Here is a 17,210-nt window from a genome sequence, read left to right on the forward strand (position 1 = left end):
TCCATAAAGGTGAGTTACGAGGAAGTCATGGGGAAGATGGGGAATGCTCTCGGTTTGGAGTGCTTAATGATGATATAATGGTGTTTTTGAGCTCTTAAGAGAGGTTGGGTCAACTCTCAAGGAAGGTAGCTAGAGAAAACCACATGGTATGCTTTAACCATGACTTTAGAGATAAGTTTGATGGCATAATATTTTTGGAAGCATAATAATACTAATCTCAAAGTGTATTTACATGAGAGAGACACCACTATTTATAAGCTTAGGTAACCTTAAAGGTGTTTCCAAATTGTAGAAGCAAAACCCTAATATTCTAACATTGAGATCAAGGAAAAATCATCTACAATAGGAGCATGACACATGGTCATTATTAAGGAGAAATCATCTCCATTAAGAGCATGACACATGGTAACTACTAAGGAGGAATCTTCTCCATTAGGAACACGCCACATGGCCACTTGTCTCCCAATGTGGGATGCCTCTCAAGCTTGGAGAACAAGGCTTCTAAAGGAGTATGTTGAATCTAAAGTCAACCATAATATACGCTCCACACATGGTCCACTTCAAGCCCAAAACCTATATTACATGGCCTATGATACAAGGCCCAAATGGAAACCTTTTAAGACAAAATCGTCTAAGTAAACCTTGTTTTAGAAGTTTAACATAACGTCCAAATGAAATAATGTTTAATCGTCTAGGATATCTATTAAAAGTGTTAAACACTACCGTTAAAGATGACTAAATGATATGAGAACATGTGATATCACAAGAGCGTCTAACGTATACATATAAAGTGTAAAACGTTATAGAGATCCTAACAGAACGTCTAATCGCTATAGTGTCTGACAAAAAGATAAAGCGTCTGAACGAAAGTTTCTTTAAACGCTACATAGATAACGATTGTACAAGTTACTCAAAACAAACTTGCATCAAATAATTCTACTAAGAATCACACTTAAATACTTAAGTCGTGTAACGCATTAAATGCCTAGGTCGTATAATGGTATGAATGCATGTACATTCAAGTACTTTTTTTTCTATTGTGTTGTGCTATCTTTTTTTGTGCAAACTATCAACTTTATTCAAAAGCCTACTCCGAATTGGAAGAAAATTTAGAGACACGAAGATATTCAAAGAATGTTTCATACATGTCTTTTGTCTATCTCATGCGTACATAACACAATTGCTCTACAAGGAAGCAACATTGATTTTGACTCTATCATAAAGGCTACATACCTAGAAGAAAGTGAATGCTTTGAGTAATGAATTTTTTTTTCAAAGATTTCTATATAAAGTGAAATGCTGAAGAGAAGAAAGAAGAACTTTTCATATCAAGAATATTATACGCTCACTATCTTTCTTTAAGCTATTTTATTTTAAACTCATGTGAAAATATCTTTTACAATTTTTCAGTAGTTCATTGTATTATTTATATATCCTTCCTACAAGAGTAATCTTGTCTTGTAAGAACTCAAAAACACTTATTGTGTTTAGATTCAAAAGTGAATTCAAACGCTTATATACTTTAACTCAATGGATTTAAACGTTCTAGATAATTTGTCTAGTGTTAATACCAGGAGTGGTTAAACTCGTATAAACAGTTGGTTAGTGTTGTAAACCAATAGTAGTTAAACTCGTATCAGTAGAACCTCTGAATAGATTACTGAAAGAGAATTGGGCGTAACTTAGATTGAGTGAACCAATATAAAACTAAAAGTGTAATCTATCGTATTTGTTTTCAAAAAACGTTTTCCATCCAAACACTTTCTTTAACCAAGTGTTTAAACTATTGTGCATACCGTTTAACCATTGTTAAGTAACTTAATCACTATTTGCAAAAAATCTTTAAAACACTATTCAAACCCCCATTTCTAGTGTTTTTTGTTTTATTTCAGTTGGTATCAGAGCTAACATCAAGGGTTAGTTCTTAATAGATCGTGAGGAAAAGGTCATGCTTGCATGATGGAAAATGAAGGGTATATGTTGTCAGCCGCCCTATTATGGATGGCAATGCTTCATTTTGAACAATAAGGACAATTTGGGGAAGTTTGACTCCAAAAGTGATGAAGAAATCATGCCTGGCTATTTAGAAACATCAAGAGCGTTTAGGGTCTACAACTCTAGAACCTTAAAAGTTGAGGAAGCCATCCATTTGAAGTTTAATCTAAAGTACCTGAAAAACACTAGAAGGGGAGTTGAATAGTGTTAATGGAAAAATTCTTTTCGCAACCCTTCTGATATAACACATTGTTGAGCTTTGAGATTTTCTTTTAAGCACTTAGATGCTCAACCCAATAAATAATTATAAAGGAGAGTTTCTTTTGTCGTGCTATTCAGAATGTGCACTATAGATTTTGTAAGAACTTCCTTTGTCAAAGAATAATTGTTTAGCTTGGAAGGTTCTTGTGTTTAGAAATAAAAGCACAACTGTATGTTTTTGAAGAAAAAGCATTTAGGTAAGAGAAAAGATAATTGCATAGATATTTTTATATTAGTTCACTCCAACTAAGCTATGTCTAGTCTCCTCTATAAAGTATTCCACTATAATCTTTAACAAGATTACAACTAAGTATTTGCACTACTCCTGGTTCCCACAGTCAGCGAATAACCTCTTATTACCTTGGACCTCGATGAGTATTCTACCACTCCTGGTCTCCATAGTCAGCAAATAACCACCTTCTACCCTAGACCTGGAGGAGTATTCACATCATTCCTGGTACTAAGCAACCTTTCCTTGATTTCCTTAACTCAACTAAGTTCACTAAGTGTTTTGATTCTCTTCATAATTGCAATCAAAGATTGCTTACAAGTTGTTCAGACTATTACTCTCGTAGAGAGGATGTGATTACAATGCAATGCAGTTTAAACACTCAGGTGTTTCTCTCTTTTCTCTTTCTCCCTTTCTTACAATTAGTAAGCAATTTTACAATGAAGCTCGAGAGTATTTCTTTTTTTCTTTTCTCTCTTCTTCTTCTTTTCTTGCTCAAATATCTTCTTTTTCTTGATCTCTTTATGTGTTTTTCTTTTTAACCCTTCTTAGGATGAATATTTCATTGTATGTTATCCTCTTCATTTTTCATTTGAAAAATCTTTTATTTAAAGGCTTTTCGAATAAGTGTCTGTTAGACTAAGCTCATGGCCTTGATTCTTGTGCTTTCTCTTTCTTCGTGTATAATAGTCGTTGGTTAAAGTCAACTTGTCAAATCAGATATACTTTTTCAATACTTTGCTTGAAGTAAATTGTACGTTCTTTTAGACACCGCTTCAAGTGAAGAACATTTTGTGAATATCTCTTTTGTCTCTAACGTCCATTTTTGATATTTTGATCTGAAGCTTGTAGATGCATGTAAAGTAGCTCATCTGCAAAGAATAAAATAGATTATGCATGCAATAGATATGTCTTTTCGTATCACTTTTGTTATTTTTGAATATTGAACATTTAATGTCATTTAATGTTTGCTCAGAACAATAAAGTGTTTTTTGATTTTCTATTGTTGAATTAGCATTTGACAATTAAGCTTTTCTTCTAAGGATGCCAAGCGTTGAGTAAAAACTTCATCATTGATAGAGTGTCTGTAAATTTTTTTCCAATACTTAAAGTCAATGCATTAGGTCAAAAATCCTAGTCAAAATATGATTATTATAAAAGTGAAGTCAAAACTCCATTAAAATAATTTTTATAAACATATTTTACTAATCATGGACTATTTCCTAGTTGAGTCTTAATTATAGGTCCATTGATCTAATGGTCATCTTACTTACAATGATCTACAACCATTTTTAACTAAGTAACCCAGTGCTCCAATATCTTCGAGACGCAAAAATAAGTATTGGTGGATGGCACCTGACTCTAATAAGTGTGCTTACCTGTAGATGACTTATAGTCTTCAGTTTTATTCAGCCATCGATGTGCACTATGTGACATATTTGAACTTACTCCTTCGAATTCTCAGTATTAGGTAGATAGTTTATCCTTCGAAAGTATTCAATATTGAACATATGATTGATAGAGTCAAAAAGTAATCAATCACATACCGTACAAAAAGTATTCCAAACTATCTAAAAAGTATATATAAATCTAGAAAATATCTTCTTTAATGTTTATTAATGTAATTTTTTTAAATATATTTCAAATTATGTAATTTAAATATTTCTACATCCAAAGAACCTTTCGGATTACATTAACTTTTTTTAATATATTTTAGATTATACAATGTTTTTGTAATATATTCTAGATTATACAATTCAACATAAATATATTTTTGACGGTACTATCTGAAATACATTAAAAAAATGTAGAGATGACTTTTACCTTTTAATTATTTTTATTATAATTTTAACGAGGAGTAATTTAGGATTTGAGTTTATTTGGGTCCAGGAAGAAACAGTCCTCCTTTTGCTATAACAATCTGGGACGATGCTTAGACATGTGAAGTCAGGGTAAAAGACACTAAATCCTATATATAGCCGAAACAGAGATAAGAGTTTAAAAATCTGTATACTCTGGAAATACGAGATCAGAATGAGTTATGAAGAACTAACAATAAGGCTAAGGCTTTCAAAAGCATTTACAAAACTAATCCACTATGCTACAAGAAAGACTTTTGGCTTTGTCAACAGCTTCAACATAGTAATACAGTCTCCAGAGTGAAGCATTATCCTGCAGCAAATCAACAGGGTGAACATCTTATAATGCTGATCAAGTCTATAATCATGAAACATAGTATGCAGACAAGATAATAATACTAAATTTTACATTATATACACACCCAATTAGAGTACTACCTCTTTTTCGAGATCAACAATTACTTCATCACAACTTTGTTTTTCTGCTGGTGTATTTCGACGAAGTAACTCCACTACACGAACAAGATTTCTTGCTGGTAGCTTCTGAATTAAAATTTGTAGCTGTTGTTTCTCAGCAAGGGTCATGGACCTGAATATAGGAGTCAAAATATAGTTGTGTAAGAATGTCTTATTCAAACTAAACATCAAAGGTGAAAAGGATTAACAGAGTAGGCAGAAGGTTTTAGAGGTCGCTTGAATCCCCAAATCATGTCTGATTTTGTAATCAAAAGAAAACAAAAATATTGAGTACAACAAAAATGAAAATAAATGCCCAGAAATATAAATTTTGTATTTTTTTGGGGGAGCATTTTTCATCAAGTAATTCAACTACAGAATTGTGAATATGACAAAGTATTAGCAATTACATCAGAGTGACTCAATCTGTCGGAAACCATGTTTCTATAGATTCATTAGCATGGGAAATGTTAGAGATATCAACAACTGACATGGGCAAGATCATGTATATACGTGGGGGTAACCCCTGCCCATGTCAAGTTCACCATGTCATGAAGATTTGTGTATATAGCACTGCTCATTCTCATAGTTCTCACCATGTAAGTTCGATCTTAGCGCAAACAAATGTGTATAAGAGGTACAAGTTTTATAATTTTCGAAGTCTAACATTGGTCTCTACGGATCACTTTTCACGAAACCAAGTGAATCTTTGTCAGTTCCATTTCAGGGGGAGAGAATTCTAAAAGATAAAGACGAGTCTAATATAGAGCATTAGATGAATTTGAAGAATATTCTTTGGACAAAAAATATCAAAAGAGGGAAAAACTCTCTTTAGCCCCACAACAATGAGCCACTTGATATGAAGTTTCTGTGATACAGGGAGTTAGTTATATAGTTTGGACACTAATTAGTTAGCTAGGGTATGAAAGAGTTAAATCAATGGAAGGATGTAAGGATATTGGTTGTCGTCGTAAATTGAGACTTGATTCTTTGTCAAAGGAGAAATAGTTTGGGAAAGGGAAACCTTGAGAGAGATTTATCTCCTATCCATTGTTCTTTTCAACCTATTCAAAAATATCTTTCGTTTTTCCTGATATCAATTTTTGGTTCGTAAGAACCCCTAAAGGTTACACTAAGATGGTAAATGTTAGTGATGATATGGCTATTGCTTAAGGCTTTGTTCACTTGGGTGGAGTTGGAGAAGAGTAATTGAGAGGATTTGAAAATAAATTTTGTTATTGTTTATTTAAATAGATTTAGAGATAAATGAGAGTGGATTTGAAAGTAATTTTTTTTAATCTGTCACATAAATTAAATCTTACACTAATTTTCACAAATTTTACTTTCAAATCCACTCTCGCTTACTTTCAAATTTACTCAAATAAACAAAAAAAAAAAATTATCTTCAAATCCTCTTAAATCCACTCAATTATTCTCCTTCAAATCCACAGAAGGCCTGAGATTAAAAAAAAATAACAATAATAAGGTCATGTGTTATCTTATTTGTCAATATAAATAACCCTGATTTTGATACAACAAAGGTATCAACGTCAGCCCAGGAAGCTATGAAATGACCTGGGCGACATGTGGGCGAAGGTTGCTGAGCCGTTGTTGATGGGTGGCTCATAATGGCATTTGGATGGTTGGATGGATTGGCGTGGCGCATTTCCAACCATGTGTTCATTAGAGAAAATGGTGGTCACCGGAATGTCACCTGAAAACTTGCCAGAGGCGACACTGGAACAGTGAAAGCGAACCTGGGAGAAAAGTTTGCAAAAAAAACATAAAGGAACACCTCCGGAGAGAGAGACCATCGAGCCAACACGATTTTGAAAAGGACTCTGGATACTAGGTTAAACTCCAAGGAAGAGAGAAATATTGAGTTAAACTATGCTTATGAGACAGTAAGAATACTTTATTTATATTGCGAAAAAAGAATCAGTACAATAAACAGAATAATATCTTCTGATAATAGATATTATAAAGGAATAAAACAATATATTCAGCTATTTAAGTTCTGTCTTACAAGAGACACATTCAAATTTCAAAATACTAATAGTCACTATTACATTTAGGATCGATTTTATATTTTACGAGTTGGAGATTTCAAACCAACACTGGATTTTGCTAGAAAGAGATGAAATAAAATCCACCAATGCCAATTGATCTAAAACTGTATATCAAAATACATCAACGAATAACTATACAAAAAATATTCGTATAACAGTAATCAAAAAATACCTGCACTTGAGCATTATAGTATCCAGAAGGAACTCAAGTTTTTCTTCCATATACCCTAGCTAAGAGTAAACATTAAATACAAATTAGATAAACATATTATATAATGTACAACAAATGCTTCAGTATCATAGTTACTCCGATTTTCATAATCATACAAACATAAAGGCGATGTTAGGTTAAAGTATTCCTATTTTGGTGTGACAATTTTAAATTTTTTTAACAAGAGTCCAGCATTAGTTAGAACTTTTTTTAAATGGGTTAAATGTCTTTAGTCCATGAACCCTGACTGTTTGAAACTTTGATACATTTCGATCTTCAAAAACTTTATAAATTAATGGATATAGTCATTTTAATCCAATTATATTAAATATTTTTTACGTGTCAAATACGTTTATCCATTGACATTGAAGCATAAATGTGTCAAACACTATAAACAACAAATGTTAACATAAAACACATTAGACACATCAAAACAATTTAATGTAATTGAGATAAAAGAACTATATCTATTCATTTTTAAAGTCTAGAGACCAAAATGTATCAAAGTTTCAAATAGAAAGGATTTCCAATTTTGCGTCAAAGATCAGGGACAAAACATTCTTTTTAAATTAAGCTTTTTACTAAAACTTCCTCATGTGGTGGAAATCCAAGATTTCAGGAAAGGGAATTTTTTATAAGTATGTCTCCTTCCTGAGAATATTTTAGACGTATTAAACATATTTATCACTTTCCCAAGAAACATAAGTCACAAAATATATACTTCCTACGAAATATGATTCCCCAAACATATTCTTAGTAAGAAATGTGATTTCTAGGAATGCAAAATTACCAACTATGATAGCAACTTTGGAATGACAAAAGTTCAAGAAAAATTACTGTTTTAGAGAGTTCATTGGAATGTTTCTTCACCATCTCCGCAACCTCCACACTATCATTCTCTAGTAGGAATTGAACATCATCACTAATCTAAAAATTCAAAAAGAGATGGATGTGTTAGAATAAATGATCTTTAATAGAATTTATTGTTAGGTGTTGTGTGCTTTGTGCTTGACCTACATTCTCTAGTAGGAATTGAACATCATCACTAATCTAAAAATTCAAAAAGAGATGGATGTGTTAGAATAAATGATTTTAATAGAATTTATTGTTAGGTGTTGTGTGCTTTGTGCTTGACCTAGTTCCTTGAAATGTCTTCCAGAATTCTATTATGTTCATATATGATGTATCCCAAGCTATTACATATATGTGTCATAATAATTACATCTATATATCATTATTAAGCCGAAGCAGCATGTAGTATGCTAGATCATTTATTAATCATACCTACTTCTGCACCTAGGTGTATTAATGCAGTCCCTTAATATTCCATGTACTCTTGTATTTTCATTATAAATAAAAGATAGCAAGAGGAATCTCTTAAGCCCTCTCGAAATATATATTGTCCGTTGTAATCTCAAGCTGGTATCACAGCGGGTCAATCCTGGACTAGTTTTTGTCCCGTCTTATTCACCAGCATTAATTATTGTTGTTTGCATCTATTTGGTGTCATTTGTCATTGTCCACAGTTGTCCAGTCACTATCTACTACTGTTTGAAGCTCTTCAACATTGTCAACCACTATTCTCTGTCATTTCGTCCTTGTCTGTCACCATCCGCCGCGTAGTTTCGTCTGGCTACCACTGGATCTGGTTTGTCTCTCCAGCAATGACCAAGCCCATCAGTGTCGGAGTCCCGTTCTCCACACGCCGCCACACACATCATCTTTGTGTGTTGCGAACAAGCGTTTGTTGTTCATGTGCTGCCCTCTACTCGTCGAAATGTCACCGCGTAGCTGATGTTGGACCCTCCTCTCTTTGTGCTGAAGAAAACCCTAGGGGTTTTCTGGTTCCTTGTTGTTGCGATTTCCCATAACCTCTTTTTATCATCCTCCAAATGTCCATCAATTATTTTCAAGAAGCTAAATGGAAAAAATTATCTATCTTGGTATGTTTCTGTGGAAAGGTGATTCCTTGGCCAAGAACATTATGATCACCTTAAGCAAGATGGAAGTTGTTAGGCCCTGGCTTGTTTATACCAGGAGGGATAGAACTAAACAAACTAACTGACTTAACAGTTAGAGAGTGGCGGGAAACTATTGTATAAATAAAACTCTGTTTAACAGAGGGGGGACCTTTGGTGATTTGAGTACTGCATAACAGGTTCTCTGAACCTTGTTGAGGGGGGTTAGGCTCCCGGAAGTTCATCGTACATTGGTGATACTTGTGAATAAAAGCATTCCTTCATTCTTTCTGGTTTTCTGTGTGAGTGAGAGTGCTCTCTGTTTAGGTTTTCCTTTTCAAAACCTAACATTTTTGGTCCGACCTGCCGGATCTTAGACGGAGAGGCGCGGGTTATACATGGTGGGAAAGACCGACGGAAAAGCTAACATGATGGAGGGGAGGATAGAAACAATGGAAATTGCGGTCGAGGGGATCAAAGCGGAGACTGCTGCGATTCGTAAAGAATTACAAGAAATCGCGAAGGTTTTGGCGGGAAGGGATCGTCGTCAAGAGGAATCCTATTCGGAGGACAGTGAAGCGTCAGTAAATGGAAATGCGAAGAAGACGAGGGAGAACGGAAGCGGAGAAGGGAGTGGCCGGAATGAAGGCACGATAAATTGGAGGAAGAAGGTGGAACTTCCGACCTTCGAGGGATCGGATCCGCTTATCTGGATCAATAGAGCGGATCGATTTTTCGATCTGCAAGGAGTATTGGACGATGAGGAGAAGGTCCGGTTAGCGTACGTGAGTATGGAAGGTAGTGCGGGCTACTGGTTTCGGTTTTGGAAGGAGAAGGCCCGAAACCAATCATGGGTGGGGTTGAAGGAAGCAATTGTAGCAAGATTCAGAGACAGGAGCAAGGGGACAGTCTATGAACGATTATCCACCATCAAACAAACCGATTCTGTGGATGATTACATCAAAGAATTCGAAGTCTTGGTAAGCCAAAGGTCAAATTTACCGAAAGAGATTTTACTGGGATACTTCATGGGAGGGTTGCAGGAAACTATACGTAATCAAGTGCGATTAATTGATCCGCACGAGTTGATGGTGGCGATGCGTATGGCGTGCGATGGGGAGGTTTTGCACGGGGGAGCGAAGTCTGGAGGAATGGGAAGAAATACCACGAGCTGGAATAAACCCATGGGGGCGTTGATAAGAGCAGAACCCTCACGACCAAATTCGAACAGATCGGGACCAGTGGAGAACGGAGGGTCAACGCGCAGAGAGGTTTCTCAGGCGAGTGGGGTGGGCTCTAACAGTGTGGAGAATCGAGGAAGAAGCTTTCGAAACTTGCCTTATGCTGAGTATATGAAACGCCGGGAAGAAGGTAAGTGTTTCAGATGCGGGGGGGTTTTCGGACTTGGACACCAATGCCCAGAGAGGGGCTTGAGAACGTTAATCTTGGCCGAGGATGAAGATGGAAAGGAGGCTGAACCCGAACAGGAGTTGACTCGTATGCAAATGGAACTTTCAGCTTGTTCCGTAGGATGGTTGACACAAGCTAAGACAATGAAACTGTAGGGAGAGATAGGAGGAAAAGAGGTGCTAGTTTTGATCGATAGTGGCGCAAGCCACAACTTCATCAGCAGGGAAGTGGTGGAAGCATTGAAATTGACCGTGAAGGAGACGGGACCTTACTGGGTGAGCTTGGGTGATGGTCAGCGAAAGGAAACTCGTGGTTGCTGCGAAGGGGTAAAAATTAGAATGGGAGACGTGGAGATTACTACCCGATTTCACCTATTTGAATTGGGGGGAGTGGATGTAATTATAAGGGTGGAATGGTTAGCTACCTTGGGAGAAATGACGTTGAACTGGAGTAGACTGACTATGTCCTTTAACCAGGGGGGACAAAGGGTAACTATCAGAGGAGATCCTACACTAACCAGAACTTTGGTAACTCCTGAGGCGTTGTTGAAGATAACAGAAACGGAGGTATGGATGCTAATGTGGGAATTGGGAGAAATGGAAAAAAAGGAGGAGCAAGCTCCTGATCAGCATTTATCTAAGCTCCAACGGAGGGAGTTAGAAAGGGTTTTGAACCAGTATGCAAGAGTATTCAGAGAGCCCAACGGATTACCACCCCAGAGGGCAATGGTGCATAAGATACCGTTGAAGGAGGGAGTTGATCCCATAAACGTGAGGCCTTATAGATATCCTCATGTATTGAAGAACGAAATAGAAAGGCAAGTAGCTGGAATGCTTCAAACCGGGGTGATAAGACCCAGCAATAGCCCTTATTCTAGCCCGATAATATTGGTGAAAAAGAAGGATGGTTCATGGAGATTCTGCGTGGATTACCGGGCACTAAACCGTGCCACCATTCCAGATAAGTTTCCAATCTCGGTAATAGAAGAGTTGCTAGATGAATTGCGGGGAGCAAAGTATTTTTCGAAGGTGGATCTTAAGGCGGGATATCACCAGATAAGGATGGGGGAGCAAGATGTCCCAAAGACAACGTTTCGAACTCACCTGGGGCATTATGAATTCTTGGTAATGCCCTTTGGATTAACCAACTCCCCAGCAACGTTTCAATGTGCAATGAACGAATTGTTGCAACCTTATTTGAGAAGGTTTGTGTTAGTTTTTTTTTATGACATATTGATATACAGCAGGACTTGGGCAGACCATATGGAGCACCTGGGGGTGGTGTTGAAGAGATTGGGAGAGAGTCATTGGATCGCGAATAAAAAGAAGTGTGAATTTGAGTGTGTCCAGATTGGTTACTTAGGACATCTTATATCGGAGGAAGGGGTGGAAATGGACCCGGGAAAGATTAAAGCTGTTTTGGAGTGGGAGAGGCCGCGGAATATAAAGGCCCTGAGAGGGTTTCTGGGTCTAACAGAGTTATGGTAAAATAGCAAAGCCTTTGACTGAGTTATTGAAGAAGGGGGAGGAGTATGGATGGAATCAGAAGGCTGAAGAAGCGATGTCTCGACTAAAGGCAACAATTACATCAGCACCGGTACTGATCTTACCAGACTTTGACCAGCAGTTCCATATAGAGTGTGATGCTTTTGGAGGAGGGGTTGGGGCAGTACTAACCCAAGGTAAAAGACCCATAGCCTATTTCAGTAAGGTCCTGTCGAAAGGGTCATTAAACAAGTCCATCTATGAAAAGGAGCTCATGGCCTTGGTGATGGCCATACAACATTGGCGACCATATCTGTTAGGACAGCGGTTTGTAGTCCATACCGACCAGAAAAGCTTGCGTTACTTGTTGGAGCAGCGAATAACAACCCAGAATCAGCAGAATTGGCTTGCCAAGCTGCTGGGGTATGATTTTGAGATCATTTACAAGGCTGGAAGCACCAACCGTGCAGCAGATGCGCTGTCCAGAAAAATGGAGGGACCGGGAGAGGAAGAAAGGGAGTTACGGATGGTGGCCAGACCATACTGGCAGGATTTCGGTGAGATTTTGAAAGAGGTGGAGGAGGATGAATTTTTGCAGAAGATAGCGGCTGATATTAAGAGGAATCCCGACTCTCATCCACCCTTTACTATGGAAAATGAAAGGCTGCATCATAAAGGTAGATTGGTAATATCAGCTAATTCGAGCTGGATTCCGAAACTATTAGCTGAGTTTCATCTGGAATATATAGAACATATAGAAGGGTGGCTTAGTCTTTATATTGGGTGGGGATTAAAAAATCGGTGACAGACTACGTGGCGGCCTGTGTGGTGTGCCAACAGCACAAGTATCTGGCGTCGTCCCCACAGGGTCTTTTACAACCCTTGCCCATTCCCAATGCAGTATGGGAAGAAGTCAGTATGGACTTCATCGTTAAACTGCCAAAATCAAACGGGTTCGATGCGGTGCTGGTGGTAGTTGATCGCCTAAGTATGGCCATTTCATGCCATTAAAACATCCGTACTCGGCTCGCACCATAGCCGAGGTATTCATCAAAGAAGTGGTCAAGTTACATGGTATCGTGAGTGATAGAGATCCCCTTTTCTTAAGTAACTTCTGGAAAGAGCTGTTTAAGAAGCAAGGTACTCAGTTGCGGATGAGTACCGCCTACCACCCGGAGTCCGATGGGCAGACGGAGGTGTTAAACCGAGTGCTGGAGGGGTATCTGCGATGTTTTTGTTCGGAGCAACCCAAGGGCTGGAGCTATGTTCTTCCGTGGGCAGAGTACTGGTATAATACCAGTTTCCAGGGGGCTGCGAAATGTACCCCTTTCGAGATAGTATATGGGAGGCCACCTCCATCACTGCACCGATTTATTCCAGGCAAAACAGCAGTGGAAGCCGTAGCACAAGAATTGCATACGCGTGATGAGGCTTTAAAGCAATTGAAATTCCACTTGGCATGGGCCCAAGAGCTGATGACGAAGCAGGCAAATAAGAAACGAAGGGTAGTAGATATTGAGATAGGTGATTGGGTATATCTCAAAATACGACCACACAGGCAAACTTATATGCCATCCAGGCTGCATCCTAAGCTGGCAGCAAGATACTATGGGCCATTTCTAGTTGAGCAAAAGGTGGTGAGGTAGCTTACAGGCTTAAACTACCAGAAACGGCCCGTATACACCCTGTATTTCATGCATCGCAATTGAAGAAAGCAGTAGGAGACAGGGGTGTAGAAAAGGAAATGCCAGCAGATTTACGGGGAGAAGGACCAACCTACTGGCCAACTAAAATACTGGACAAGAGAGAAATAAGGAGGGGAGACGAAGATGTGCCTCAAGTTCTGATTGAATGGCAAGAAGGAGGCCGGGATGGAGCAACGTGGGAAGACATGGCTACCATACGCGACCAGTACCCGAAATTCAACCTTGAGGACAAGGTTGCACATGGGGCGGTGGGTAATGTTAGGTCCTGGCTTGTTTATACCAGGAGGGATAGAACTAAACAAACTAACTGACTTAACAGTTAGGAGAGTGGCGGGAAACTATTGTATAAATAAAACTCTGTTTAACAGAGGGGGGGACCTTTGGTGATTTGAGTACTACATAACAGGTTCTCTGAACCATGTTGAGGGGGGTTAGGCTCCCGGAAGTTCATCGTACACTGGTGATACTTGTGAATAAAAGCATTCCTTCATTCTTTCTGGTTTTCTGTGAGTGAGAGTGCTCTCTGTTTAGGTTTTCCTTTTCGAAACCTAACAGAAGCCAAGTTCCTGCATAAAAAAATTAAACAATGGAAACAAGCAAATTTCCAATTGTGTGCCCTTTTGTGGCAATCCGTGGAACCACAACTTTTGATATCTCTTAGAGCTTTCAAAACATCACTCTTTTTGGAAGAAAGCTCAAAACATTTATGCTAACAATATTAAGTGTCTTTATGATACGACAAACAAGCTAGCATTTCTCAAAATGACAGACCATGATATGGTTTCCTTCATGATTGAAGCCCAAGCGACTGTGGAAGAGTTGAAAATGTTCTTGGAAGTCGAACTCTTCGGAGGACATCAAGAAGAAGCTTGACAAATATTATATGGCAATGGTCCTACGTGCTTTACATCCAGACTTTGATCACATCAGAGATCAACTTCTGACCAGTTATGAGGTCCCTTCCATGGAAACCTTGACCACATACCTTCTTTGTGTCTCGGTGCCTAAATCTCAAGAAGCCCATGAACCAATGGAACCATCTGTCATGGTTGCCACACAAGGAAGAGGAGGACGTGGAGATCGAGGGCTTCTGCAATGCACATACTATAAAAGGGTGGGTCACACCAAAGAAAACTACTACTCTTTGCATGGTTTTCCTTCAAAAACAACCAATATCTCTAAGGCTGAAACTACCACTACCAACTCCAAGTTCACTAAGCAAGAGTACCAAGAGTATATGCGATTAAAATCTAATAGTTTGGCACAAACATCTCAATCTCTAAGTACATCCATAGCTTGCATTTATCAATCCATGAAAGGTCAAAATTCATGGATAATTGACTTGAGTGCTTATTATCACATCTCTGGTAATACCTCCTTGTTCTCAATCCTTTCCTTCCAAGAAAAACCTCATTTCATTACCCTTGCAAATGGCTCTAAAACTTGTTCAAAGGGAGTCAGTCAAGTCTCTCTGTCTCCCTCTCTAAATTTGAAATTTGTCCATTTTGTTCCTAATTGTCCTTCCAATTTAATTTTCATAAGCCACTTAACAAATATGTTAAATTGTTCAATAACTCTCAATTCAAAATCTTTTGTTATACAAGAGTGGTTCGGACAGATAGATTGGAGAAGGATATGAAACCAGCGGTTTATACCATTTTGGATCTTGTCCATGAGTATCTTGTGTTGCAACTCTTAGTCCTAAAATGTTACATGCTCAGTTTGGCCATCCTCATTTGTCAAAATTAAAAAAGATGTCTTGAACTTAGCGGTCTCCAAACCTTAGAATGTGAGTTATGTCAACTAAGAAAACATGTTAGATCTATTTTTCCTAAAAAATCTCAATCAATGTGTAATTCTAGTTTTTCTATTATACGGGAAGAGTTGAATATGCATATATTATGGATGTTATGTAGAAGTAACGAGAGGAATGGGAAGATCAGACTTGAGATTAAAACTAATAAAATATATTCTTAAGGGCCATCACTAGATCCCCCTCATTATCTTCTATATATATTGAAAACACAAGAGTACATGGAACATCAAGAGTCTGCATTAGACCTCTAGGTACAAAACTAGGTACGACTCATTAATGGTCTAGCAGACAAGCCTTAATGATGATATATAACAGTAACTATTCTAACACTCTCCCTCAAGTTGGAGCATATAGATTGTATGTACCAAGCTTGGAACAAATAAACTCAATCCGATGTCCCCTTAATGACTTAGTCAACACATTTGCGAATTGGTCATTTGATCCAACAAACTCGGTACATATTTCTTTTGACAATAACTTTTCCCGAACAAAATGACAATCAATTTCTATATGTTTAATTCTCTCGTGAGACACTGAATTTGATGCAATGTGAAGAGTAGCTTGGTTATCACAATACATTTTCATACTCTGGATGTCACAGAAGCTAAGCCCTTAAAGGAATTGTTTCACCCATATATGTTCACATGTTAGTGACGTCATTGCCCTATATTCAGCTTCAGTTGTTGATCGAGCCATTACATTCTTTTTCTTACTTTTCCATGAGATAATGTTTCCTCCACGGAAAACACAATATCCAGTAGTAGATCGTCTATCAATAGGAGAACCTACCCAATCGGCATCACAATATCCAGATACCTGAAGGCTTCATTTTTCTTCATATAACAACCCTTGCCCAGGAGCCTTTTTCACATACCTTAGAATGCGAATGATAGCATTCTAATGGCCAACACATCGAGCTCCCATGAACTGACTAACCATTTCAACCACAAAAGATAGGTCCGGCCTTGTAATAATGAGATAGATTAGTTTTCCAACTAGCCTCCTATATCTCTCTGTGTCGGAGAATAACTCACCTTCTTCAGTTGTTAATTTTTGATTTGGGTCTATAGGACTATCAACCGATCTACAAGTAATCATGCTTGTTTCTTGCAAAATATCCAGAGCATACTTCCTTTGGGAGATTACAACTCCATCTTTTGACTGAGCTACTTCAATGCCTAAGAAGTATTTGAGGCTTCCAAGATCCTTGGTTTGGAAATTTCTACACTAGTACTCCTTCAATTGAGATATTCCAGCAGTATCATTTCCTGTAATGACTATATCATCAACATATACTATTAAGTAAACACATTTTCCGAGAGACGAATGATAATAAAAGACTGAATGATCTTCTTTAATGTGTTTTAGCCCAAATTTTTGAACAATGGAGCTGAATTTTTCAAACCAAGCACATGGTGATTGCTTGAGCCCATATAGAGCTCAATGCAATTTGCAAACCATACCAGACTCCTCCTAAGCAACAAACCCAGGAGGTTGCTCCATATAAACTTCTTCCTCAAGATCACCATGGAGAAAGGCATTTTTGATATCCAATTGATGAAATGGCGAATTGTTGCTATGAAATAGGAAGAAGATTAGGAGAAATCTCCCTTGTGTTGAATATACACATGTCGACGAACAAAATATGGGCTAAGCCCAAAATACAAATAAGAAATATAAACAAACTAAATAAGAAATATAAACTAACTAACTAAAGATAAGAGATAAATATAAACTAAATATAATATTTCTAACA

At 37.6% G+C, this 17,210-nt stretch overlaps 1 protein-coding gene across 7 annotated transcripts in view; it reads right to left on the minus strand.

The window, feature by feature from the left end:
- Positions 1-4,373: 4,373 nt before the first annotated feature.
- The window catches only part of LOC106753971, a 24,723-nt gene continuing 11,886 nt past the window's right edge, over positions 4,374-17,210 (minus strand). For 6 of the 7 annotated variants that reach the window (XM_022777615.1, XM_014635887.2, XM_022777616.1 and 3 more), the window contains 4 exons: positions 7,918-8,007; positions 7,042-7,100; positions 4,783-4,933; positions 4,374-4,657 (listed from right to left, as the gene is read on the minus strand). In XM_022777615.1, coding sequence (XP_022633336.1) covers positions 4,574-4,657; positions 4,783-4,933; positions 7,042-7,100; positions 7,918-8,007 — 384 coding nt within the window. In that variant the 3' untranslated portion in view covers positions 4,374-4,573. The remainder of the gene's footprint in view (positions 4,658-4,782; positions 4,934-7,041; positions 7,101-7,917; positions 8,008-17,210) is intronic. The other variant, XM_022777620.1, reaches the window with a different exon arrangement.

The sequence above is a fragment of the Vigna radiata genome, unplaced genomic scaffold (genome assembly GCF_000741045.1).
Source record: "Vigna radiata var. radiata cultivar VC1973A unplaced genomic scaffold, Vradiata_ver6 scaffold_7, whole genome shotgun sequence".
Classification (NCBI taxonomy): domain Eukaryota; kingdom Viridiplantae; phylum Streptophyta; class Magnoliopsida; order Fabales; family Fabaceae; genus Vigna; species Vigna radiata.